This window comes from Scyliorhinus torazame, chromosome 1 (genome assembly GCF_047496885.1).
Source record: "Scyliorhinus torazame isolate Kashiwa2021f chromosome 1, sScyTor2.1, whole genome shotgun sequence".
Classification (NCBI taxonomy): Eukaryota; Metazoa; Chordata; class Chondrichthyes; order Carcharhiniformes; family Scyliorhinidae; genus Scyliorhinus; species Scyliorhinus torazame.
Window position 1 is genome coordinate 67,894,832 of NC_092707.1, and position 26,879 is coordinate 67,921,710.

The 26,879-nt window shown below is 44.2% G+C and overlaps 1 protein-coding gene and 1 long non-coding RNA gene across 7 annotated transcripts in view; one reads left to right on the plus strand and one right to left on the minus strand.

The window, feature by feature from the left end:
* tesca (tescalcin a) overlaps positions 1–26,879 on the minus strand; it is a 46,220-nt gene that overhangs the window by 1,631 nt on the left and 17,710 nt on the right. Inside the window, exons 6-8 of one of the 6 annotated variants that reach the window (XR_011940179.1) lie at positions 20,549–20,653; positions 14,285–14,359; positions 5,504–5,551 (exon numbers count right to left, since the gene is read on the minus strand). Coding sequence is in view for 5 of the 6 variants with exons in the window: in XM_072496328.1 (XP_072352429.1) it covers positions 1,961–2,068; positions 5,504–5,551; positions 20,549–20,653 (261 nt within the window). In the remaining variant the exon portion in view is untranslated. Of the gene's footprint in view, positions 1–1,590; positions 2,069–5,503; positions 5,552–5,615; positions 7,233–14,284; positions 14,360–20,548; positions 20,654–26,879 lie in introns of those variants that run through there. The other 5 variants (XM_072496328.1, XM_072496348.1, XM_072496337.1 and 2 more) reach the window with 5 other exon arrangements.
* The window catches only part of LOC140408744 (uncharacterized), a 30,047-nt gene continuing 4,650 nt past the window's right edge, over positions 1,483–26,879 (plus strand). Inside the window, exons 1-2 of the long non-coding RNA XR_011940187.1 lie at positions 1,483–1,596; positions 21,211–21,406. This is a non-coding gene — a long non-coding RNA (uncharacterized lncRNA). The remainder of the gene's footprint in view (positions 1,597–21,210; positions 21,407–26,879) is intronic.

The window sequence follows — 26,879 nt, forward strand, 5'->3', positions numbered from 1 at the left end:
CAATATTTCCAAATATATATTTATTTAATAGCAATAATATCTGACATTCAAAAACATAATTTGATCTAATTTAAATAGGTTTAAACACGATTAGCTTTTGTTTTTATCGTTGATGAATTGCTGTGGGCCCGAGAAGCATATTGTCTTATCAGAATGCAGAACCTTATAGTCAAATATGGTCATAAAGCTATTTCCAGTAATTTTTCTTCTTTTTAATAAATTTAAAGTACCCAATTCATTTTTCCAATTAAGGGGCAAGTAACGTGGCCAATCCACCTACCCTGCGCATCTTCTAGGTTGTGGGGGCGAAACCCACGCAAACACGGGGAAAATGTGCAAACTCCACCCAGAGCCCGGGATCGAACCTGGGACCACGGCGCCGTGAGGCTGCAGTGCTAACCACTGCGCCATCGTGCTGTCCTGCTATTTCCAGTAATAGATTCTTATCAATCACTGGTTACATCATAAATCATCTCTAAATTTTCCTTAAATTGTAAACAAAACACAGTGCATGTCACGTTAGCTTTGGTACAGATACTCATCAGTAAACACACCAACAACTCCAGTTGAATCATAACATAGGAGACCATTCAGTCCATCGTGTGTGTACTGGCTCTCTGAAGGGGCAATTTACCCAATGCCATGGCCCGTCTTCCTCATAGCCCTGTAAAAAAAATTCTTTCCAGAAAGTCCAATTTCCTTTTGAATACCTTGATTGAATCGACCTCCACCATACTCTCGGGCAGTATGTTTCAGATCCTAACCACACACTTCATGAAAATGTTTTCACCCAAATTATTGCTTCCATGAGTTTCCTCCACTAAAGTTAAACTAAAGCCCAAGACCAATTTCTGGTTAATATAGATGACTATAGGGAGAGAGTTAGAAAGTAATCAAAGCAGATAAGTAAATGGAAAACAAGGGGCACATTTCAGTTCTGTTTCGGCAAATGTAAATAATGGAATACTCAAAAGGTTTAGTCATGAAACTTCTATTCAAAATATTTATAAATAATCTTGTTGAAGTTACTGAAAGCTATACTAATGGAATTTCAAAGTAGTGTTGTAAATCATGAGTGCAATGGGTTACGTGCTATGTTCAATGTGTAACACAAAGTTTAATGCCTTAAACTTGTATGTAACAGTCTTAATCTTGAGAATGTATGCCAGTTAATGGGATTAAAATTTAAAGCATTTGGTTTGATGTGGAAGTTTTTTCCCAGATTTTGTGAAGATTATAGTTATAATTCTTAATGGGAGCTGAAGGATATTGATAATTTTGTAACTGTGAATCTGAAGTTTTTAAAATTTGTTTCACAGGATGTGGGCATTGCTGGCTAGGCTAGCATTTATTGCCCATCCCGAATCGTCCTTGAGAAGGTGGTGGTGAGTTGCTTCCTTGAACCGCTGCAGTCAACGTGGTGGAGGTACATCTACAGAGCTGTTAAGGAAGGGAGTTCCAGGATTTTGACCCATCAAAATCCTGAGAGACGAAATGGCAAAGTAGTTCCAAGTGGCTTGGAGAGGAACCTACAGGTGGTGGCTTTCCCATGCATCATTCTTGGTGGCCAAGGTCATGGGTATTGAAGGAGCCATGGTGAGTTGATGAATGTATCTTGCAGATTGTGCGCTGGTGGTGGAGGGGGTACCAATTGAGTGGGCTGCTTTGTCCTGGATAGTGTTGAGTTCCTTCAGTGTTGGAGCTGTGTTCATCCTAGCAAATGGAGAGTATTCCATCACATGCCTGACTTGTGCCTTGTAGATGGTGGACAGGCTTTGGTGAGTCAGGATGTGAATTACTAGCTGCAGAATTCTTAGCCTCTGACCTGCTCTTCGTTGCTACAGTATTTACATGGCTGATGCAGTTCAGTTTTGGCCAATGGTAACTCTCGGGATGTTGATAATGGCAGATTTAGTAATGGTAACACCATTGAATATGTAGGGGAGATGGTTGGATTCTCTTACCATTGCCTGGCACTTGTGTGACACAAATATAACTTGTCACTAATCCGTGCAAGCCTAAATATTGTCCAGGCCTTTCTGCATTTCGGCGCAGACTGCTTCGGTATCTGAGGAGTGAATGGTGTGGAGCTTTACTGAACAAGATACATTAGTTCACGTGGTAGCACTGCAGAATTAACTTTTTCCACAGTCAATTATAGGAAAATTCACATTCAGGGATTTGCTACAATTGGGTAGATGTCATAATCAGATTTGTAGTTTTTATGAAAACTAGGACTGAAGGGCTGGATCTGCGGTGTTACTCATGAATCAGACAAGGCCACTGTCCATTTCCAAAACAAGAAACCATCCCAAAGATAGTGACTGACACAAGTGCTGTTTTCTGGCGAGTAACGTGATTAGCATTTTCCTTACCATTGTTAGTTGGACAGGTAAACATTTTGAAAAAGGGTCCAATTTGTGCCCAAAAGTGGAAACTTTGCCAGTAATTTGCATGCTTTAAATACGTAAGGAATCTAATTTTGTGCTCTCTGTATTTGAGTTTGTGATGAAGAAGTGTAATAGAGACTTAATTAGTGCAGCTTCTGCCTGTTTTACTGACAGACTATTCTTCGTCACTTCTCATAGTTACAGGATTCTGCTGTGTCACTGATGTTGGAACGTGAATTTTTAACCGATCATAGTCTGTGGCACCTGCAGGTTGTGAGACGCGTGTGTGCAGATCCACCATTTTACAAGTAATAATAGATAAATTATTCCAATTATCATATCTGGCATGCATTGCAAACCCAATGCCATATGTGCATCTGGTTCTGCATGTTCAAAAGCAACAGATACAACGGAAAAACTATAAACAAAATGGCCACTTTTGTTTACTGCGATCTGGTAACCTTAATTATATTTCCCAAGGGTAGGATCTGGGGCTTCATCTGGAGCAAGTGGCAAAATAAAGACAAACTTTCCTCAGCAATTAGCATCTGATGACCTCTGGATGTGCCAGTGATAACAATTAACATCCAATCTAAAGTATTGGAGAAGTTGAGGCTGCAGGTGCATTTTTAAAATGTGTTTATTTGGTGTCACTGGCTGGACAGTATTCATTGTCCATCCTTAATTGCCCTTGAACTGAGTGGCTTGCTCGGCCATTTCAGAGGTAAATTAAGAGTCAACCACAAGTTGATGCCACGATGAGCATGTGCACAAGGAATAAGAGTGGTTCAAGGTTAGAATTGTGGGGGACTTCCAAGATGACCATGCAGGGTGGGCTGAGGATCCTTTGAGCAGTACAATGGCATTGTGCCAGTAGGAGCAAAAACCAAATGAGGGCACATCTGAGGACTGTGGAGGAGAGGATATGGTGACAGATTGTGGCTGAGGCTGTGAAGTGATTAAGGAGGACACAGAGATAGATTGGTATGATCGCAACCAGAAAGGGTGTCAACGTGACCTTGAGGCTGTCTTGGGGTTGTAACTAAACTGATGGATTCTGACCAGGAGCACATTTTGGTCTTTAAGGGAAAGGTGATCACATCTCCATTTTAGCAACTGACTGCTTCTCTCAAGTCTGCTCTTTCATGTAGATTTGGAAAGGACTGTGAGAATGTTAACACTCCATTAGACTTTGTATTACACATGGCACAATGCTCGAGTTACTATTTTATAAAAACTAACCTCCAACCTGCTGTGAGCAACATCATGGATTATCTTGTATACTCATTAAATGTGTCCTCGTTGAATTCCAAGCCATAATACAGGCTTCTAGTGAGCCACTGCATACAAATATCTGAACTGCTTAACCCGCTGAGTTTGGTGGACAAGGATGTCTGTCTGAATTTTAGTGTCCTCCAATAAGTGTCACAATTTACTTATTTTGTGTCAAAATGATCAGGTTGTGTCTGTGATTTGACCATTTCCCCAGTTTAGCTTCGAACTGAGTGGCTGGCTGGGCCATTTCAAAGGGCATTTAAGAGCCAACAGTTCTGTTGTGGCTCTGGACTCACTTGTAGGCCGGGGCAGGTAAGGACGGCTGTTGGGTCTTTACAACAATTGACAATGGTTTTATGGGCATCACTAGACTTTAAATTCTAGATTTTTATTGAATTCAGATTTCACCACGTGGCATGGCGGGATTCAAACCCGATTCCCAGAGTCTGGGTCTCTAGATTCCTAAGATAAATGGTTAGGGCAGGAAGGCAAAGGGAAAAGATAAATGAAATTGTTTAAATGTAAAGAATAAATGGTTAAAGTAAGTAGGAGAGAAATTAAAATACAAAAAAAAAGAACAAAAATGATACCATGTAAACAACGGTATATGTTTTTAAGTTAGATTATTTTGGTAGTTACGGGGTTAATACTAAAATAATAAAACTACCTGATATTCATAGAATTTACAGTGCAGAAGGAGGCCATTCAGCCCATCAAGACTGCACCGGGCCTTGGAAAGAGCACCCTACTTAAGCCCACGCCTCCACTCTATCCCCTTTATCCCTGTAATCCAACCTAACCTTTTTGGCACTAAGGGCAATTTACCATGACCAATCCACCTAACCTTCACATCTTTGGACTGTGGGCGGAAACCAGAGCACCCGGAGGAAACCCACGCACACTGGGAGAACGTGCAGACTCCACACAGACAGTGACCCAAGCCAGGAATCGAACCTGGGACCCTGGAGCTGTGAAGCAACTGTGCTAACCACTATGCTACTGTGCTGCCCAGTATTCAAGGTATTCAATAGGTATTCAAGTACCTATTGTAACAATATTATATTTAGCATCAGCATGCACTGAAATTGAACAAAACTAGTTGACCTAGTTGACTGCTAGCTCGCAGCGCCAGGAACCCGGGTTCAATTCCGGCCTTGGGTGATTGTCTGTGTGGAGCTTGCACATTCTCCCAGTGTGTGTGGGTTTCCTCCAGGTGCTCTGGTTTCCTCCCACAGTCCAAAGATGTGCAGGTTAGGTGGATTGACTACGCTAAATTGCCCCATAGTGTCTAAAGATATATAAGTTAGGTTAAAGGGTTATTGGATTGGGCAAGGAGTGGGCTTGGGTAGAGTGCTCTTTCAGAGGGTCATTGCAGACTCAATGGGCCGAATGGTCTCCTATACCGGAGGGATTCTATGATTAAGAATCTAAATGGTCGTCTAGCAGTTACTAGGAATCCGTCAGTGGCCTAATAACTGCCTCACAGCGGCAGCAGTTCAATTCCAGCCTTGAGTGACTGTGAAGTTTGCATGTTCTAGCCGTGTCTGTGGGTTCCCTCTGGGTGTTCCAGTTTCCTCTCACCGTCCAAAGATGTGATGGTTAGGTAAATTGGCCATGTTAATAATTGCCCCTTAGTGTCCAAAAGATGTGCAGGTTGGGTGGGGTTCCAGGGACAGGGTTGGGGAGAGGGTGCTCTTTCAGAGGGTCAGTGCCGACTCTATGGGCCTAATGGCCTGCACTGTATGGATTCTATGATTCTACATTATCAGTTTTGAATAAGGCCTAATTTCACTTCAGAAAATTTATACTAATTTAATTTGTTTTCAAGGGAAACAAACCTGAAGAAAGTCATTAAAGGTTATTCCATCGTACTGTTGATCAGGTTCCTGGAAAATTAAAAAAAAAAAAAAAAATTAAAATTAGTATCAATGATAAAAGTTAGTATATTATAGTGTAATATAACAGTATTTTAATCGATCAGAGCTAAGACTTTCATCAAAGTGTAATTTACTATCTTTTAAAACCACGCCTAATACACAACCTAAAATTAAGTGACTTGCCTGTTTAATTGTGCCATTTTTAAAATTAGCTCTGGGGCCGTGGATATTACCTAGAAATTCTTCTGAGTAGGTGAGCTGAACCATTGCTGCCTATAGTTAAGTTGCTCCCATAATCCTATTTAGTTGGGAGTTCCAGAATTTTCACCCAGCGATGGACGATGTATGTCCAAGTCAACATAATGTACAACTTGGAGGGCCTGGTGTTCCCATACACCTGCTTTTGTTGTTCCGGGTGGTGGAGATCTCTTCGCCTTGGGAGGTGCTGCTGCAGAAGTCTTAGTGAGTTGCTACAGTGCACGGTGTAGCAATGCTCATCATGTCGACTGCTTTGTGCTGGATGGTACCAAGTTTTTTGGGTATTGTTGAAGTTGAGCTCCTCCAGAAGTGGAGGATATTCCATCACATTACTGAATTGTGCCTTATCGGGGGCTTTAGCAGCCATGAGGTGAACCACTCTGACCTGATCTAGTAGACATAGAAACCAGAATTCTGTCTCACCAGAGACTACAAAATATTGGATTGGATTTGTTTATTGCCACGTGTACCGAGGTACAGTGAAAAGTATTGTTCTGCATACAATTCAGACAGATCGTTCCATTCATGAAATTAAAATACAGAGGGCAAACTTAAAATACACATGTAAATACATAGACACAGGCATCGGGTGAAGCATACAGCAGTGTAGTTCTACTCAGTAAAGAAGATATGTGAAGAGATCAGTTCAGTCCGTAAGAGGGTCATTTATGAGTCTGGTAACAGCGGGGAAGAAGCTGCTTTGAATCTGTTCGTACGTGTTCTTAGTGCATGTTTTCAAAATATGTTAACTTGTAAATTGTTTAGCCTATTTTTGTGCGCATATACTTTTATCAGTCTCTAGAATAAGGGTTTTTCAACTTGCTTTGCTGTTCTTTGTTCATACAAGTATTCTTTACTGTCAAATCCCTTTCCTGTACACTGAATTGAATCCAATTGCAGTCGCCCCGTTAAAGGGTTGCAATGGAACACCTTTATACTTTTACCATGCTATTTTATTCATGTAACTTCCAACCACGCACAAAGTAATAAACATTGTGTATTTGTAATCTCAAGTTTGTTTCTTGGAAGCAAGTCAGTTTGTTGTAAAGATGCTTGCAAACATACTTTCGGTCATTTTTCTTATTGCTATATTTACAGTGTAAATATCGTCGAATTTGTTTGACTGAACATATCCGGCAAACATTTGTCTATTTTTGGTTCCAAGGTGGGACAGTTTCTGTGACTGCTCAATAAAATATATATGATTTAATTGAATGGCCCAAGGCCTCTGTCAGTTCGAGCCAGTGTCTTCCTTCCCTCCCTGCATGTGTTATTATCACTATAATTAGTAATTACAGTTTGCAGGGCAATGTGACAACATGCTGTCTCAGGGCTGCGCTCCATTATCTCGTCGACTTGTTGCTGAGCTGTGGAGGTTTTGTACCTTCCAATTCACTTGCACAAGTTCCATCAATGTGTCTCGTAAACAGTACTGTGGAAACGAAAAAGGCTTCATTACCCTGGATAGATAAACATCTTCTTTAAAAAAGGCACCGCCACCCAAAAGTTCGGGCTGAGAGAGAATTTTGTGGAGTTCCTGATACAAACAAATCCACTGAACTCAATTTGCCAGAATTCTAAACTATTGGTGGATAATTGTCTTAACTGCAGAGTGGCAGCACAGCAGATCGTGTTGGTTCTTCCAAATTGCCCGTGGAGCTGTGGAGAGATTATGGGGAACTTTGATAGAAATGTAGATAAATAACATTTTGCATTTCTATAGCACCTTTCATACCTGTGCCACGTCCCCAAAGTGCTTTACAGCTAATGAAGTACTCGTAGTTGTTGCAATGTTAAGAAGGAATGGGACACAGTAGACAGAAACTGACTGTTTTCAGTGATTGAAGGGGCTATAATGAGGGAAATATAGAGATGGCATCCTAAATCTCTTGCATTTAATGTTGAGGGAAAGAACATTTTCTGCAGAGGATTGTGAAGTTGTGGAATGCATAACTGGATTAAGCGATTGAAGCACTGACGATATCAAACTTTAATAACAGCACAGACAGGGGACTGAAAGAAAGGAGGACAAAGAGACATGGGATTAGTATGGCCACATGTGACTATTGCTCATGTATAGTATAAACACCTACACAGATTTTTAAATTTTAATTTCTGGGATTTGGGCTTTGCTGGTAGACCTAGAGATTATTGTGCTCTTTAGAACATGGTGTTGAGCTGCCTTCTTGAACTATTGCAGTACCATCTCGGTACATCCATGGTTCTATTTGGGAGGGAGTTGCAGGATTTTGATCCAGCGGTGTTGAAGGACTGAATTCAACTTGTGCGATTTGAAAGTGATGCTGCCCTTTTCTACATGGTAGAGATCTTGAAAGCTGCAGTCAAAGGAGCCTCTGCGAGTTCATATTTTATATGGTACACACAACTGCCACTGTGCAATGGTGGTTACTGCACTAAATGTTTAAACTTACAGATGCAGTGCCAATCAAGTGGTCTGCTTTGTCTTGGGTCATGTCAAAATCTTTGAGTGATGTTGGAGCCACACTCATCTCGAGAAGCAGTGAGTATTCCAGCAAACTCCTGACTTGTGCCTTGCAGATGGTGGACAGACCAAAAGGTGAGTTACTCTCTGCCGAATTCCCAACATCTGACCTCTTGTAGCCACAGTATTTAGATGCTGGTCCAATTAAGATATTGGTCAATGGTAACCCTCCGGATATTGATGGTGGGGGATTCAGCGATGGTAATGTCACTGAACATCAGAGGAGATGGTCAGATTCTCTCGGTGAAGATGACCATTGCCTGGCACTTTTCAGGCACAAATGTTACTTAGCATTTATCAGCTCAAGCTTGAACGGTGTCCAGGTCTTGCTGCATGCCGACACAGACTGCTTCAGTATTACCATTTGTGATCCTCAGATACAGAAGTAGTCCATGTCCAAATGCTGCAAGACCTGGACAATATGCAAGCTTGGGTTGATAAGGGGCAAGTCACATTCATGCCACACAAGTGCCAGACAATGTCTATCTCAGACAAGAGAGAATCTAACCACGGCCCCTTGACATTCAATGGCATTACCATTTCTGAATCCACCATTATCAACATTCTGGGGGGGGGGGGGGGGGGTTACGATTGACCAGAAACTGAACTGGACTAGTCATATAAATACTGTGGCTTCCAGAGCAGGTCAAAGGTTAGGAATCCTGTGGCGACTTACTCACTTCCTGACTCCACAAATCCTCTCCACCATCTCCAAGGCGCAAGTTAGAGTGTAATCGAATACTCTCCACTTGCCTGGATCTGGATGAATGTAGCTCCAATAACACTCAAGGAGTTTGATACCATCCAGGACAAAGCAGCCCACTTGATTGCTTCCCCCTTCCACAAACATTCAATCCCTCCACCACCGCTGAACAGTGGCAGCCATGTGTACCATCTACAAGATGCACTGCAGGAACTCACCAAGGCTCCTTAGGCAGCACCTTCCAAGACACCTTGCACCTCAAAAGATCCAGCACCACCTCCTCACGTGCAACAAACAATGGAATAAGTGGAAATGGCCAATGCTGATGATTTCATGGCCTGTTTTAGAACATAGAACAGTACAGCACAGTGCAGGCCCTTCGGCCCATGATGTTGTGCCGACCACTTATCCTGTCTAGCACAGATTCGGAGAGAGCTGGGAAAACTCATGTGAACTTCATTGAGCTTCTTTGGGAATATGTAGGTGTGGCACAAAGGAAATTCACACCAGAGTCTGCCGCATTTGGGGAAACCCAAAACCTCAAACTTGCAAACTGAAATAAGGTGTAACCATATGACTCCCCACTTGGAGATCCAGAAAAATGCACATCTCAATTGATTGTGCTCCATATTCAGAATCTGATTTCACAAGGTACAAGAAAAGCAAGAAAAACCGGGTATGAGTAACCGTCATAACTCGCACCATAGGGTTTTTTTTTTTGCACTGAGTGCTGAATTTGGTGCTTTTTGAGTGCTATAGTAAGAGTTTGGTGACCGAGGGAGTAGAAGGCTTCATTTTTATCTAAAGTTTAGTCTTTCTTTTATTTAGTTAATTAACTTAAAGGTTGCTGTTTGGTTTAGAAGAAGGTGAATTTTCAATCTGCTTTAAACAGGCTTCTACTTGTAGGCACTTGCAGCTGGAGCTTGTTAATTAGTTAATTGGATTAGGCCAGTTTTCAGAGGCTAGATTCACAGTATAAAAGTGATCCCCTACAGTGCAGACTTTGTTTGCACTGAGTGCTGAATTTGGTGCTTTTTGAGTGCTATAGTAAGAGTTTGGTGACCGAGGGAGTGCTGAATTTGGTGTTTTTTGAGTGCTACAGTAAGAGTTTGGTGACTGAGGCAGTTAGGTGAGGAGGGAGTAAGGTTCTCCTTTCATTTTGTTTCTGACATTTCCGCAAAGAGTGCGAAGAGAGCCAGGTGTTTACAGAAAGTGTAGCTGACTGGGAGCAGAGTCGGAGGGCGGAGATCTAGTTAGTCCACACGGCAGCTATATTCTGTAAGGTAAGAGGGGATGGAGGCTAGGCCAGTTGCATGCTCCTCCTGTAGGATGTGGGTGGTGAGGGATACCACTGGTGTCCCCCCTGACTATACCTGCGGGAAGTGCACCCAACTTCAGCTCCTCAAAGACCGTTTTAGGGAACTGGAGCTGAAGCTGGATGAACTTCGGATCATCCGGGAGGCAGAGGGGGTGATTGAGAAGAGTTACAGGGAGGTAACCGCACCCAAGGTACAGGACAAGAATAGCTGGTTTACAGTCAGGGGGAAAAAAACAAACAGGCAGACAGTGCAGGGATCCCTCGTGGCCGTTCCCCTTCAAAACAAGTATACCGTTTTGGATGCTGTTGGGGGGGGGATGACCTACCAGGGGAAGGCCCTAGCGGCCAGGTCTCTGGCACTGAGTCTGGCTCTGGGGCTCAGAAGGGAAGGGGGGAGAATAGAAAAGCAATAGTTGTAGGAGATTCAATGGTTAGGGGAATAGATAGGAGATTCTGTGGTCGCGAGCGAGACTCCCGGAAGGTATGTTGCCTCCCGGGTGCCAGGGTCAGGGATGTCTCGGATCGTGTCTTCAGGATCCTTAAGGGGGAGGGGGAGCAGCCAGAAGTCGTGGTGCACATTGGTACCAACGACTTAGGTAGGAAAAGGGGTGTGGAGGTAATAAACAAGTTTAGGGAGTTAGGCTGGAAGTTAAAAGCCAGGACAGACAGAGTTGTCATCTCTGGTTTGTTGCCGGTGCCACGTGATAGCGAGGCTAGGAATAGGGAGAGAGTGCAGTTGAACGCGTGGCTGCAGGAATGGTGTAGGAGGGAGGGCTTCAGGTATTTGGATAATTGGAGCGCATTCTGGGGAAGGTGGGACCTGTACAAGCAGGACGGGTTGCATCTGAACCAGAGGGGCACCAATATCCTGGGAGGGAGGTTTTCTAGTACTCTTCGGGAGGGTTTAAACTAATTTGGCAGGGGAATGGGAACCGGATTTGTAGTCCAGCAACTAAGGTAGCCGATATTCAGGACGCCAAAGCGTGTAATGAGGCAGTGGGGAAGGGAACACTGACAAAGGAGAGTACTTGCAGGCACGGAGATGGGTTGAAGTGTGTATACTTCAACGCAAGAAGCATCAGGAATAAGGTGGGCGAACTTAAGGCATGGATCGGTACTTGGGACTACGATGTGGTGGCCATCACGGAAACTTGGATAGAAGAGGGGCAGAAATGGTTGTTGGAGGTCCCTGGTTATAGATGTTTCAATAAGATTAGGGAGGGTAGTAAAAGAGGTGGGGGGGGTGGCATTATTAATTAGAGATAGTGTAACAGCTGCAGAAAGGCAGTTCAAGGAGTATCACCCTAATGAGGTAGTATGGGTTGAAGTCAGAAATAGGAAAGGAGCAGTCACCTAGTTAGGAGTTTTCTATAGGCCCCCCAATAGTAGCAGAGATGTGGAGGAACAGATTGGGAAACAGATTTTGGAAAGGTGCAGAAGTCATAGGGTAGTAGTAATGGGCGACTTTAACTTCCCAAATATTGAGTGGAAACTCTTTAGATCAAATAGTTTGGATGGGGTGGTGTTTGTGCAGTGTGTCCAGGAAGCTTTTCTAACACAGTATGTAGATTGTCCGGCCAGAGGAGGGGCAATATTGGATTTAGTACTTGGTAATGAACCAGGGCAAGTGATAGATTTGTTAGTGGGGGAGCATTTTGGAGATAGTGACCACAATTCTGTGACTTTCACTTTAGTAATGGAGAGGGATAGGTACGTGCAACAGGGCAAGGTTTACAATTGGGGGAAGGGTAAATACGATGTTGTCAGACAAGAATTGAAGTGCATAAGTTGGGAACATAGGCTGGCAGGGAAGGACACAAGTGAAATGTGGAACTTGTTCAAGGAACAGGTGCTACGTGTTCTTGATATGTATGTCCCTGTCAGGCAGGGAAGAGATGGTCGAGTGAGGGAACCATGGTTGACAGAGGTTGAATGTCTTGTTAAGAGGAAAAAGGAGACTTATGTAAGGCTGAGGAAACAAGGTTCAGACAGGGCATTGGAGTGATACAAGATAGCCAGGAGGGAACTGAAGAAAGGGATTAGGAGAGCTAAGAGAGGGCATGAACAATCTTTGGCAGGTAGGATCAAGGAAAACCCCAAGGCCTTTTACATATATGTGAGAAATATGAGAATGACTAGAGCCAGGGTACGTCCGATCAAGGACAGTAGCGGGAGATTGTGTATTGAGTCTGAAGAGATAGGAGAGGTCTTAAACGAGTACTTTTCTTCTGCATTTACAAATGAGAGGGGCGACATTGTTGGAGAGGACAGTGTGAAACAGATTGGTAAGCTCAAGGAAATACTTGTTAGGAAGGAAGATGTGTTAGGCATTTTGAAAAACTTGAGGATAGACAAGTCCCCCGGACCTGACAGGATATATCCAAGGATTCTATGGGAAGCAAGAGATGAAATTGCAGAGCCGTTGGCAATGATCTTTTCGTCCTCACTGTCAACAGGGGTGGTACCAGGGGATAGGAGAGTGGCGAATGTCGTGCCCCTGTTCAAAAAAGGGACTAGGGATAACCCTGGGAATTACAGGCCAGTTAGTCTTACTTCGGTGGTAGGCAAAGTCATGGAAAGGATACTGAAGGATAGGATTTCTGAGCATCTGGAAAGACACTGCTTGATTAGGGATAGTCAGCACGGATTTGTGAGGGGTAGGTCTTGTTTTACAAGTCTTATTGAATTCTTTGAGGAGGTGACCAAGCATGTGGATGAAGGTAAAGCAGTGGATGTAGTGTACATGGATTTTAGTAACGCATTTGATAAGTTTCCCCATGGTAGGCTTATGCAGAAAGTAAGGAGGCATGGGATAGTGGGAAATTTGGCCTGTTGGATAACGAACTGGCTAACCGATAGAAGTCAGAGAGTGGTGCTGGATGGCAAATATTCAGCCTGGATCCCAGTTACCAGTGGCGTACCGCAGGGATCAGTTCTGGGTCCTCTGCTGTTTGTGATTTTCATTAATGACTTGGATGAGGGAGTTGAAGGGTAGGTCAGTAAATTTGCAGACGATACGAAGATTGGTGGAGTTGTGGATAGTAAGGAGGGCTGTTGTCGGCTGCAAAGAGACTTAGATAGGATGCAGAGCTGGGCTGAGAAGTGGCAGATGGAGTTTAACCCTGAAAAGTGTGAGGTTGTCCATTTTGGAAGGACAAATATGAATGCGGAATACACGGTTAACGGTAGAGTTCTTGGCAATGTGGAGGAGCAGAGAGATCTTGGGGTCTATGGTGCAGACTGTGTCCCAAGCCGGGAATCGAACCTGGGACACTGGCGCTGTGAAGCCACAGTGCTATCCACTTGTGCTAACTGTGCTGCCCACAGACAAAAAGGAAAATTAGACCTTGCCCAATTAGGAGTAACTGAGTTTTAAAGGTGTGCTCAGCGATCAATACTGCTAAACAGCCTCTCTTCTCCAGAAAAGTTAACTTTAGAAATTTGGATTCTTGTTCTCTCAAAAGAAAATTAATGTAGATTTAAAAATAGTATTTTAATCGTCTTTCTAATTTTCTCAACACTTCCTTCATCCAATGCATGTTCTCCCAACTTTATTTTCCTTTGTACAATGATTTATATTTAATTTATATTTCCTTTTTTTTTTTTACCCGACTTTGCAGTCTGCATGTCTCACTAAGGATTCTGCCATCTGGAAGGTGCCAAATTTAAACAGATGCTAGATGACTGCAAGTAATTGTTAACCAGCCCACTAAATGTCTGTGGCAACTGTGCACGAGGTGAATAGCAAAAGCTGTCCCATCGCTGCGCACAGCAGGATTCAAACCATTACCTGATCATTTATCTCACTCCTTTTATTGGATCTTATCCTGCCCAAGTTGGTATTTGCATTTGCCTATGTTATTTTAGTGACCACACAACAGAAGTAAGTTACTGGTTGTGAAGAATATTAATACATTTTCAACACGTGAGAGGCACTATATAAAAATCAAAATTCATTACCTAACTTCAGAAATTTGCCAGAAGGGTTCTGACTTCATTGGCTGTCTGCAGGCCATCCTTCAAACTGGCCTTGAGCTGTTTGGATGCAAATAGCTTGTCAGATGTGAAGCAGACTGGGAAATGAAGGTTGGGAATGTTACTCCCTGGCACTTAAAGGCCTTCTCCACATACTTACACCAGCCTGTGCTGTACATTGAAACACTGGGAGGTTGAGACAGGGAACGGAGGAACAATATTAATTACAATTTGTATACTGTAGTCAACAAAGTAATCCAGTCCCCAAAGTTTGGGGGGGGAAGGGATTCTCCGTCAGCCCGATGCCGGAATCACAAAACGCGATTGGGCGGAATCGGTTCCGATGCCAAAATCGCAATGGTGCCGATTTCACGCCAAATCGCAATTCTCTGTCGCCTCACCAGCAGCGTCAATGCATTCCAGAACGCACGTACAATAAACACCGTTTGCATATCATTAATGGGCCCGACCTGGTATTCTCCGGGGCCTCTGCGATTCTCCGCCTCCGATGGGCCAAAATCCCAACGGCGAGGGCCTCTTGTGTTTTAAAAAATCGTGAAACCGGCTTTGTGGCTGATGGGGAGAGAGGGGGGGTACGGAAAGTGTCCAACATCACCACACTTTGCTGACAATTGTGCCGCTGGCCATGGGGGCTTCTGCCAGGGCCAGGGAGAGTAGCATGGGGGTGGCCAGGAGGTGGGCAGTGGGGTCGGGGTGGACGGGCACGGAGAACCATTGCTGCGGCCTGCAAGGCAGCCAAGCAGCTGCGCAAGCTGCTGACTGCCCACTGTGAACTTAGGGCCACAGGTCGTATGTGGGTGTCCCCTAGGGCACGCCCCCGAGGTGCCCTCTGACGCCAGCCGACCCATTAGCAAGATGGGCACACTCCAGCGCAACCAGTGCCATCTTGTTGGCTGGGATGAGTGTGTGTCGGGATTGTAATGTGTATATATGGCTGCAGCTTGTCAGTCTCCCGAGTGTCAATCATGGACCCAGCGAATCCGGCACCGTTTCTCATTGGAACCAATTGTGTTCCACGTGGCATCGGTGCTAGCCCTTCCACGGTCGCTGAATCAATCCAGGTTTGGCACCAGTTTTGCTGTTGTGGAAGTTCACGAATCCTGGCCAGAGGTCAACTCCCCGGAAAATCCCACCCTGGGATAATCTAGCTGAGTTTATGCAATAAGAAACTATTTTGATAGATTATTGTCAATCCTCAAGCATTGTAAAATGCATATTGTGGATTGAATGGAAGTTCTATGGTTTGTACAATGTACACTGTTGTTTCATTCTGAAAAGATTTCACTGTAAACCACTCAAACTTGTTTCTCAAGCACTTTTTTGTATCAAAATGAATTAACTTCCACTTTTAGTGGAATGGTTTCTATCAACGCGGCACGGTGACACAGCGGTCAGCACTGCTGCCTCACATGAGAGATTTTGAAGAGAGAAAACAAGGTGTCGAAGTAGATACTGAGGAAAATAATTTCAGAAGGTTGGGCATATTTGGCTGAAGGAGCAGCAACCAGTTCTTTAAAGGGAGTGGTAAACTGGAAATAAGCTTGCGTAAGAATGTAAAAAGGTGTGTACAAGGGTATGAAACCGGAGGCGATTGTAAAGATAATTGGGGTGAAGTAGCCTTTGCAAAACTGTGAATGTGGCTCATGGTTTTTGAGTTATTTTGTAGCACTGTAGCACAGTAGTTAGCACTGTTGCTTCACAGTGCCAGGGTCCCAGGTTCGATTCCTGGCTTGGGTCACTGTCTCTGCAGAGTCTGCACGTTCTCCCCATGTCTGCGTGGGTTTCCTCCGGGTGCTCCGGTTTCCTCCCACAAATCCCGAAAGACGAGCTTGTTAGGTGAATTCGACATTCTGAATTCTCCCTCTGTGTACCCGAACAGGCATCGGAATGTGGCGACTTGGGGATTTTTACAGTAACTTCATTGCAGTGTTAATGTAAGCCGACTTGTGACAATAAAGATTTTTATTATTATTAGTTTAAGGAGGATTTAAATGGGCTGGCTGGATTAAAAATTGGTTGAAAGGAGATTTTACGTGAATGATTACTTCAGTCTTCCTCAAAGACTAAATATTTAAAATTATACAGTGAAGCCTTGTAGACTACTGCATTGTGCCTTTAAAGATCACAGCTATTGGCCGGGATTCTCCCGCAATTGGCGGGACAGCCGACGCTGGCGCCAAGAGCGGCGCAAACCACTCCGGCGTTGGGCCACCCTGAAGTTGTGGAATCCTCCGCACATCCGGGGGCTAGGCCGGCGGCGGGGTTGGCGCTGCGCCAACCGGCGCGGAAGGGCCGCTGTGGGCCGACGTGAGTTGGCGCATGCGCAGAACCGCCAGCGTGTTTCCTGCGCATGCGCAGGGGGTTTCTTCTCCACGCGGGCCATGGCGGAGCCCTACAGAGGCTGACGCGGAGGGAAAGAGTGCTCCCACGGCACAGGCCCGCCCGCAGATCGGTGGGCCCCGATCGCGGGCCAGGCCACTGTGGGGGCCCTCCCCGGGGCCGGATCTCCCCCCCACCCCCCCGAGGGCTCCGCTAGACGCCCTCCAAGCTAGGTCCCGCCGGGATGGACAATGGCCATTTCATGCCGGTGGGACAGGCCGAAAACGGGCGGCCGCTTGGCCCATCTGGACCTGGAGAATTTCCGGGGGGTGCCTCTGCCAACGGCCCCCGACCGGCATGGCGTGATCCCCGCCCCCGCCCGAAAATCGGCGCCGAAGAATTCGGCAGCCGGTGCCGGAGCGGTGGGGTGGGATTCACGCCGCCCCCCGGCAACTCTCCGACCCGGCGGGGGGTCGGAGAATCCCGCCCATTGTGTTAAATATATATCACATATTGAGTATCACCAGAACATTCAAGGTGTGGCCAAGTAGGTCGATAATCAATCAGTTAATTCTTCCAATAGATCAATGGTGGCTGGTAAGAGCAGAAAGGATTCCCGCGGGGTCAGCCGTTACCAACAACATGCCTTGCCAACACATACAAACATATGAACTAGGAGCAGGAGTAGGCCACTTGGCCCCTCGAGCCTGCTCCTGCATTCAGTAGACCACGGCCGATCTGATTGTAACCTCACCTCCATATTCTCACCACTATCCCCAAAATCCTTTCACCCCCTTGTCAATCAAGAATCTATTTAGCTCTGCCTTAAAAATATTCAAAGACTCTGCTTCCACTGCCCTTTGAAGAAGTGAGGTCCAAAGGCTGACAACCCTCTGAGAGAAGAAACTTGTCAGCACATCAGTATGCAGCCGAAATCCCTCATTGGAGAGGCATGAAGAGTGCAACATCGTACACTGAATGAACACAGCCACAGAAGAAGAATTAGCTGCAACCGTTATGTTAAAATGAATGCCAAGGCTATGCAAAAATAATAAGCCAGGCGATCCTGTCTCTGCAGCATCTCTACGTGCAATGATTCATTACAAACTACTTGCCGTCAGCCATACATTTATATTTTGTTAAATGACAATTATTTTCAAAATCAGTGTAGGTGGAGGCGACTGAACCCCTAATGCACAGCAACACACATTGTGCGAGCATGTGTGTTCTGGTGCTACCTCTTAGCACACAGCAAGCACTCTCCCACATAGAGACAGAGAAATGCAAAGGAGGAATCCTTAACCTAAGTGCAAGATAGACCCACAAAACGCCTGGTAACAAAAATGCCTGAAAAATAATGGGTGGTATTTTCTATTTTTATGTTGGCCAGCCTGCAAATAACACCTATTCGTCTATGGCAGGGCTTACATGAGATCACAGGCTGCAAAGCAAGGCCAGGCAGAATGTCTGGGGCTGGAGCATCCCTCCCCAATGAACGGAACAAGTTCTATGCCCGCTTCGAAGAGTCAGCCAATACATCAGTGCCACCCGCCCCAACAGCCCTGGGCATACCCATACTTACTATTACAGCCTCGGAGGTAAGAGCTGCCTTCTTGAAAGTAAACCCGCGGAAAGCGACGGGCGTCCCTGGGTGAGCGCTCAGAGCCTGCGCAGACCAGCTGGCGAGTGTATTCGCAGATATCTTCAACACTTCACTCCTCCACTCTGAGAAGACCTGCTTCAAGAAGACCACCATAATACCAGTACCAAAGAAGAACAAGCTAGTGTGCCTCAATGACTACCGACCGGTGGCTCTGATATTTGTTATGAAATGCTTTGAGTGGCTAGTCATGGGACGGATCAACGCCAGCCTCCCAGATGGTCTCGATCCATTGCAGCGTCAGAGGGCCTACCGCAGCAACCGATCCACAGCTGATGCTATCTCTCTGGCCCTACAATTAACACTCTAACATCTCGACAACAAGGACACCTACGTCAGACTGCTGCTCCGCCTTCAACACCATTATCCCGACAAGACTAATAACCAAACTCTGCAACCTTGGACTTGACCCCTCCCTGTGCAACTGGATCCTCGACTTCCTCACCAACAGACCGCAATCTGTCAGGATAGGCAACAGCACATCCTCCACAATAGTCCTCAGCACCGGGGCCCCGCAGGAATGTGTGTTCAGCCCTCTACTGTACTCCCTATACACACGACTGTGCAGCAAGATTCAACTCCAATTCAATCTATAAGTTTGTGGATGATACGACTGTGGGCTGTGTCTCAAACAACGATGAATCAGACTACAGGAGGTAGATAAATCACTTGGTTGCATGATGTACCAAAAACAACCTCTCTCTAAATATTGGAAAGACCAAGGAACTGATCATCTACTTCAGGAAGCGTAGTACGACACACATCCCCGTCTACATCAATGGCTCTGAAGTGAAGATGGTCGATAGCTTTAAGTTCCTGGGGGGTCACCATCACCAATAGTCTGTCCTGGTCCACTCACGTTGATGCAACAGTCAAGAAAGCCCAACAACATCTTTACTTCCTACGGAATCTAAAGAAATTCAGCATGACTTTCACAAACTTCTACAGATGTGCCATAGAGAGCATTCTATCCGGCTGCATTACAGCTTGGTATGGCAACTGCTCGGCCCAAGATCACAAGAAGCTGCAGAGTGTGGTGAACTCAGCCCAACGCATCATGCAAGCTTGCCATCCTCCCACTGATTCTGTCTACACCTCCCGTTGCTTCAGGGAGACAGACAGCATTATCAGAGACCCCTCACACCCAGGCTTTGCCCTCTTCCAGACCCTTCCATCAGGCAGAAGGTACAGAAATCTGAAGACCCGCAGATCCAGACATAGCAACAACTTCTTCCCCACAGCTACTAGACTCCTCAATGATTGTCCCTAGGACTGATCTGTTCCCTGTAAGAACACTATTCATGACACCCTATGCTGCTCTTGTTTGGCCCTTGTTTCATACTGTAACCAATCACTATTTGTTGATGCACCACTGTCAATGTATTCTGTTGATTATTATGTACGTACTGTGTACTCTCCTTTGGCCACAGAAAAATACTTTTCACTTTACTTTGGTACATGTGACAATAAATATCAATTAATCAATCAATCAATCTATTCATTTTAAGAGAGACGGATTTGCAGGCTAATGAATGTGGACGTGAAATATTATAGTCAGTGAGTCTCGCCATATAAAAACCCCCACAAACATCAAACATAGAAAGCTTTTACCACCATAGGCAGTAAAATAAAATAAATGTTATCCTCTTTACCAATAGGGAATTTTGCCTTCAGAGGGGCAGATCTCCAACTATTTGAAGCCATGCAATTCTGAGTGTGGGAGCCCTCGTTGTTTGAATTGTGTACAGACCTTCTGCATTAAAACATTCAACACTTCTTTAGTATCAGGATAGAAAACGCACTATCAGAGAAAATATAATTCTGCTGTTGCACATCAATCTAAAAATTCCTTCTGTTGACACCCCATTGTCAGCTGTTATTAAGCATGTAGTGTTATCAGTTATACATTTCACAAATCTTTCACGATTATTTTCAAAGAGTTTTTGCATTTTAAGCACTAAATTCAAGTTATCTCTCAGCATGTAGAATAGTTCAGTGTGTATATATGTATTCTTCACTCAGAAAGCCCAAGTACCCTCCATAAATAGAATACATTTCTGGAGTGTATAGGTTGATGACCCAGTTCTGTCCTGACTGCTAACTATTGTAACAGCCTCACAAGCACGTCACAAAAAAGGGTCACATTTGCCTGTGTGTGTGATCTAATTGTGAAGAGTGGTTTGGATGGAGAATGAATCAAACATTAAAAGAACGTAACTGGATTAATTTGAATCTAAAATGCCACACACCATTTGTCCGCCGCAGGTGTTTGCAGCCTCCATCATTGCAGCATCCGCAATTGACGAGGAAGTCTTTTCTGTGTTTGACGTCTTGGATAACAGATCATCTATAATCTGAATAAAAAGTAGACAATACAGATTGAAAATTGTATTACAGAGAATAATGAAAACCTAACCATGTGCTAGAAAGCAGTACATTTATTGAGTTTTTCCAAATCATGGGAACATAACTTCCAAGATATGCTTGAACCCAAAGTCAGATTTGCTGCCTTTAATTTACTAATTCTGATTGCATTTGTTTCTATAGCAGCTAAATGGCTTCCTACTACGCCGTAACATTTCTGTGACTCGGTAAAAGGATTATTTTAATTTCCAATAAGACAATGGACAATGTTGAGATACATTATACATTTATGCAGGGTTTCATGTACTTGGAAAATCCAAAGTGCTTTAGAGCCAGTCAAATATTTTTGAAGTATAGATACTGTTGTGATGTAGGGAAATACAACAGGCAATTTCTAATTAGAATATTGCAGCCTCCGTCATTGGTTCATCAACCTATACACTCCAGATATGTATTCTATTTATAGAGGGTACTTGAGCTTTCTTAGTGATTGTGACCACGAAGCCAGAAGCAATGTCATGACAATACTTTTGTTATTTCTTCTTAGGATGTGATTCATCGCTGGCAAGGCCAGCATTTATTGCCCGTCCCTAGTTGCCCTTCAGAAGGTGGTGGCGAGCTGCCTTCTTGAACCGCTGCAGTCCATGTGGTGTAGGTACAACCACAGTGCTGTTAGGGAGGAAGTTCCGGGATTTTGGCCCAGTGACAGTAAAGGAACAGCGATATATTTACAAGCCGAAATGGTGAGTGTAATAGTTTTACAGCCAATTGTGATATAGGGGCTGAAGGTACACAGCATGAAGCACGAAGATAAGTGGTATTCCAAAACTGATTTGCAGGAGTTCGGTTTTGTGATTTGTTTGTGGGGTTGTTTGTTTTTTATTTCCAACACCTCTGAATATTCTGTCTCCATCACTGGCTGCACTAACATTGCTCATTGTTTCCTCTCTGCCATCCATCTTGTCTTTCTGGTTGGAAGTCTTCTGAACAAGACTCTTGTTGTCATTCTTACTTTCTGTTCATAAACACCTTTTGCTTATTGTGACTATCCTAGCTTATAGCTTTTAACTCTGCTTATCACCTCACTTCTTCCCAACACGTCCTGATTTGATTTGATTTGATTTAGTTTTATTGTCACGTGTACCTAGGTACAGTGAAAATTATTGTTCTGTGCACAGTACAGACAGATCGTTCCATACATGAAAAAAACATAGGACATACAATAAATACACAATGTAAATACATTACATTGGGTGAAGCATACGGCGTGTGGTACTACTCAGTAGAGCAGATGCATGGAGAGATCAGTTCAGTCCATAAGAGGGTCATTCAGGAGTCTGGTAACAGTGGGGAAGAAGCGGTTTTTGAATCTTCTGTCAGTGTATAACCTCATAATATGTGTCATATAAATATGTTACAATTCAGGTCTTTGCAGTTTACAGATAATAACCTATGAGTGCCTTAATAAAGGGCCAGAATCAAACGGGGCCTCAGCGCAAAATAGTGGGGACAGGACAAATAATGTTAAATAATGTTAGTGTGTGTTCTCAGACTTTTGTATCTTCTGCACAATGGAAGAGGTTAGAAGAGAAAAGAACCTGGGTGGGAAGAGGTCTTGATTATGCTGCCCGCTTTCCCAAGGCAGAGGAAGATACAGACAGAGTCAACGGATGGGAGGTGGGTTAGTGTGATGGACTGGGCTGTGTTCACAACTCTGTAGTTTCTGTTGGTTCTTGCCTTTCTTCCTTTTGCATAGTCTCTTAGCTTGTCCTCCTCGTCAGCACCCTATTTCCTTCCATGTTGTTCCTATCATTCCCATCATTGGAGCACGCATACTAGGTACTTGGATATTCTAATTTTCCCTTCCAGCCTAATTCACTTAAACATTCTCATCTCTCCCTTCTGGTTTTTCTCTCTTGTATTGCCCCCGTCTATTCGACCCTGTCCATTTTGCTCTCTCCAATTTCTCTAAAGCCCTTCTTGCTGCTGTCACTATTCCCACTAGCCTGTTTATCTTGCTGTTATCCCTCAGTCTTTTAGCCTCAAAATGCTTTGTTGCTATCCTTTCGGATTGGTCCTGCCTGCTCTTTGTTTCGATGTTATCTGATCTTACTGAACTTTATAATTTATTTACTACAGCATGCTGCATTCAATTATTTAGCGCATTCGGTGATGAGGAAACCTTTCTTGAAAATGTTAAATTCCTATGACTGATTTCAATTCTTCTTCATATTTAATTATTCTGAGAGAGAGAGAGCAATCACTTGACATAAAATAATTGGTATCTTCTGTCAGTGTATAACCTCGCAATATGTGTCATATAAATATGTTACAATTCAGGTCTTTGCAGTTTACAGATAATAACCTATGAGTGCCTTAATAAAGGGCCAGAATCAAACGGGGCCTCAGCGCAAAATAGTGGGGACAGGACAAATAATGTTAAAGACGAGCTTTCAAGCTTTGTGCCTTAACGTGCGGTGCATTTTCAATGAGGTCGTTGAATACATTGTGCAAATAGGTGTAAGTGGATATGATTTGTTCGGAATTATTGAGACGTGGCTGCAGGGTGACCAGAAATGGGAACTGAACATCCATGCATATTCAACAAAAAAAAAAAATGCTGGAAAATCTCAGCAGTTCTGGCAGCATCTGTAGGGAGAGAAAAGAGCTAACGTTTTGAGTCCAGATGACCCTTTGTCAAAGCTAAAGACAGAGAAAGTGGGAAATATTTATACTGTGGAGTGAGAATTAAAAACGAGTCATAGCCACTGAAACAATGAGAAACAGGGTGCCAGTAGCCACAGAAAGCAAGGGGAAAGAGGGCTAATGGCAGTCCCCAGAGAGAACTAAAGGTGTGAAAGGCCAAACTGCAGAGAAACTAATATCGAAGGGTAAACTGTGACAGATGTAGATGTGGGGGGGAGGGGAAGGGGGAAGCAAAGAGGAAAAAGGGTAACGAAAGGTGGATAAGATGGAGGGGGTGAATATATATAAAGAAAGACAAAAGAGAAAGAAATGGTAAAAAAACAGTTAAAATGAAATGGGATGAAAACAAATGGGTCGAGGTGGGGTAGAGATAATCATCTGAAGTTGTTGAATTCGATGTTGAGACCGGATGGCTGTAGCATGCCTAACCGGAATATGAGATGTTGTTCCTCCAGTTTGCGTTGAGCTTCCCTGGAACATTGTAGCACGCCAATGACAGACATGTGGGCATGGGAGCAGGGTCTTGTGTTAAAATGGCAAGCAACGGAAAGGTCAGGGTCCTGAATGCGCACAGACCGAAGGTGCTCAGCAAAGCGTTTGGTCTCTCTGATATAGAGGATACCACATTGGGAGCAGAGAATGCAGTAGACCAAATTGGAAGAGATGCAAGTGAAACGCTGCTTAACCTGGAATGAGTGTTTTGGGCCTGGGATGTTAAGCATGGATGAGGTAAAGGGGCAGGTGTTACACCTTCTGCAATTGCATGGGAAGGTGCCATGGGTGATGGGAGAGGTACTGGGTATGGTGGAGGAGTGGACTAGATTGTCTTGGAGGGAAGGGTCTCTGCGGAATACTGACAGAGGGAGTGAAGGGAAGATGTGTTTGGTGGTGGCATCCGCTGGAGTTGGTGAAAATAGCGGAGGATTATGTTTTGCATACAGAGGCTGATGGGGTGAAATGTGAGAACGAGGGGGACTCTATCCTTGTTCTGGGAGGGAGGGGAGGGGGCGAGGGTAGTGGCGCGGGAGATGGACCGCACACTGTTGAGGGCCCTGTCAACAACTGTAGGCGAGAAATCACAGTTGAGGAAGAAGGAACACATTTTCGAAGCACCATTTTGGAAAATGGCATCATCGGAACAAATGCAACGGAGGCGAAGGAGCTGAGAGAAAGGGATGGAGTCCTTACAGGGTGTAGGGTGCGAAGAGCCGTAGTCCAGATAGCTGTGGGAGTGAGTGGGCTTGTAGTGGATATTAGTAGATAGTCGATTGCCGGAAATGGAGACCGATAGACCAAGGAAGGGGAGAGAAGTGTCTGCGATGGACCAGGTGAAAGTGATGGAGGGGTGGAAACTGGAAGCAAAGGTGATGAATTTTTCCAGGTCCGGGCGAGAGCATGAAGCGGCTCCAAAATAGTCATCAATGTATCGGTAAAGGAGTTATGGGAGGAGACCCGGGTAGGCCTGGAACAAGGAATGTTCCACATACCCCATAAAAAGGCAAGCGTAGCTAGGACCCATGCTGGTACCCATTGCTACACCTTTGATTTGGAGAAAATAGGATGCGTTAAAGGAGAAGTTGTTGGGAGACAGAATCAGTTCAGCCATGCATAAAAATATGTCTTTTACCATTTCTTTCGTATCTTTCTTTGTATATATTTAACACCCTCCCCATCTTTTCCACCTTTCCTTACCCTTTCTCCCCTTTCCATCCCTCCCCCCACATCTACATCTGTCACAGTTTACCCTCTGATGTTAGTTTCTCTGCTGTTTGACCTTTCACACCTGTTGTTCTCTCTGGGGGCTGCCATTAGCACTCGCTGCCCATGGTTTCTGTGGCTATTAGCATCCGGTTTCCCTGGGTTTCTGTGGCCATGACTCATCTTTCATTCTCACTCCAGTATAAATATTTCCCACTTTCTCTGTCTGTTAGCTTTGACAAAGGGCCATCTGGACTCGAAACGTTAGCTCTTTTCTCTCCCTACAGATGCTGCCAGAACTGCTGAGATTTTCCAGCATTTTCTCTTTGGCAACTAGAGAATAGGCCATCCTAGGGTATTGTGTAATGAGAAAGGAATAATTAACAATCTAGTTGTGCGAGGCCCCTTGGGGATGAGCGGCCATACTATGATAGAATTCTTCATAAAGATGGAGAGTGATGCAATTGATTCTGAAACTAGGGTCCTGAATCTTCATAAAGTAAACTACGATGGTATAAGGCACAAGTTGGCTTTGATCTATTAGGAAACGTTACTTAAAGGGATAATGGTAGATAGGCAATGACAAACATTCAAAGAGTGCATGGGTGAACTGCAACAACTGGTCATTCCTGTCTGGCGCAAAAGTAAAACGGAAAGGTGTCTAAACCATGTTTATGAGGGAAATTAGAGATAGTATTAGATCCAAGGAAGAAGCATACAAATTGGCCAAAAAGTCAACAGACCTGATGATTGGGAACAGTTTAGAATTTAACAAAGGAGAATCAAGGGATTGAATGAGAAAGGGAAAATAGAGGATGAGAATAAGCTTGCGAGGAACATAAAAACAGAGTGTAAACTTTTCTATAGATATGTGAAGAGAGAAAGATTGGTGAAGACAAATGTAGGTCCCTTACAGTCAGAAGCAGGGGAATTTATAATGGAAAACATAGAAATGGCTGAGCAGCTAAATACATGCTTTGGGACACAAATAACAGAACAGAACTGTTGGGGAACAGAGTTTAGTGAGAGTGAGGAATTGAAAGAAACCAGTATTAGTAAGGAGATAGTGTTGGGGAAATTAATGGGATTGAAGGCCGATAATCCCCAGGGACAGATCATTTACATCCCAGAGTACTTAAGGAAGCGGCCCTAGAAATATTGAATGCATTAGTGGTCATCTTCCAAGAGTCTATAGATTCTGGAACAGTTCCTGCAGGTGGGAGGGTAGATAATGTAATCCCACTATTTAAAAAGGGAGGTAGAAAGAAAACAGGGAATTATAGACCAGTCAGCCTGACATCAGTAGTGGTAAATTTCTAGAATCCAGATTTAATAGCAGAGCACTTGGAAAACAATGCCAGAATCTGACAGAGCCAACATGAATTCACAAAATGGAATCATGCTTGACAAATCTACTGGAATTCTTCGAGGATGTAACTAGTAGAGTTTATGAGGGGGAGCCAGTGGATGTGGTATGTTTGGACTTCCAGAAGGCGTTTAACAAAGTCCCACATAAGAGATTAGTGCGTAAAATTAAAGCGCATGGGATAGTGTATTGAGATAGACTGAAGACTGATTGGCAGACAGGAAACAAAGAGTAGGAATTAGTGGGTCTTTTTCCAAATTGCAGGCAGTGACGAATGGGGTACAATGGGGATCGGTCCTGGGACCCCAGCTATTCACAATATATATTAATGATTTAGATGCGGGAACTAAATGTAATGTCTCTGAATTTACAGATGACACAAAGTTGGGTGGGAGGGTGATTTGTGAGGAGGATGCAGAGATGCAGTATAATGTGGGTAAATGTGG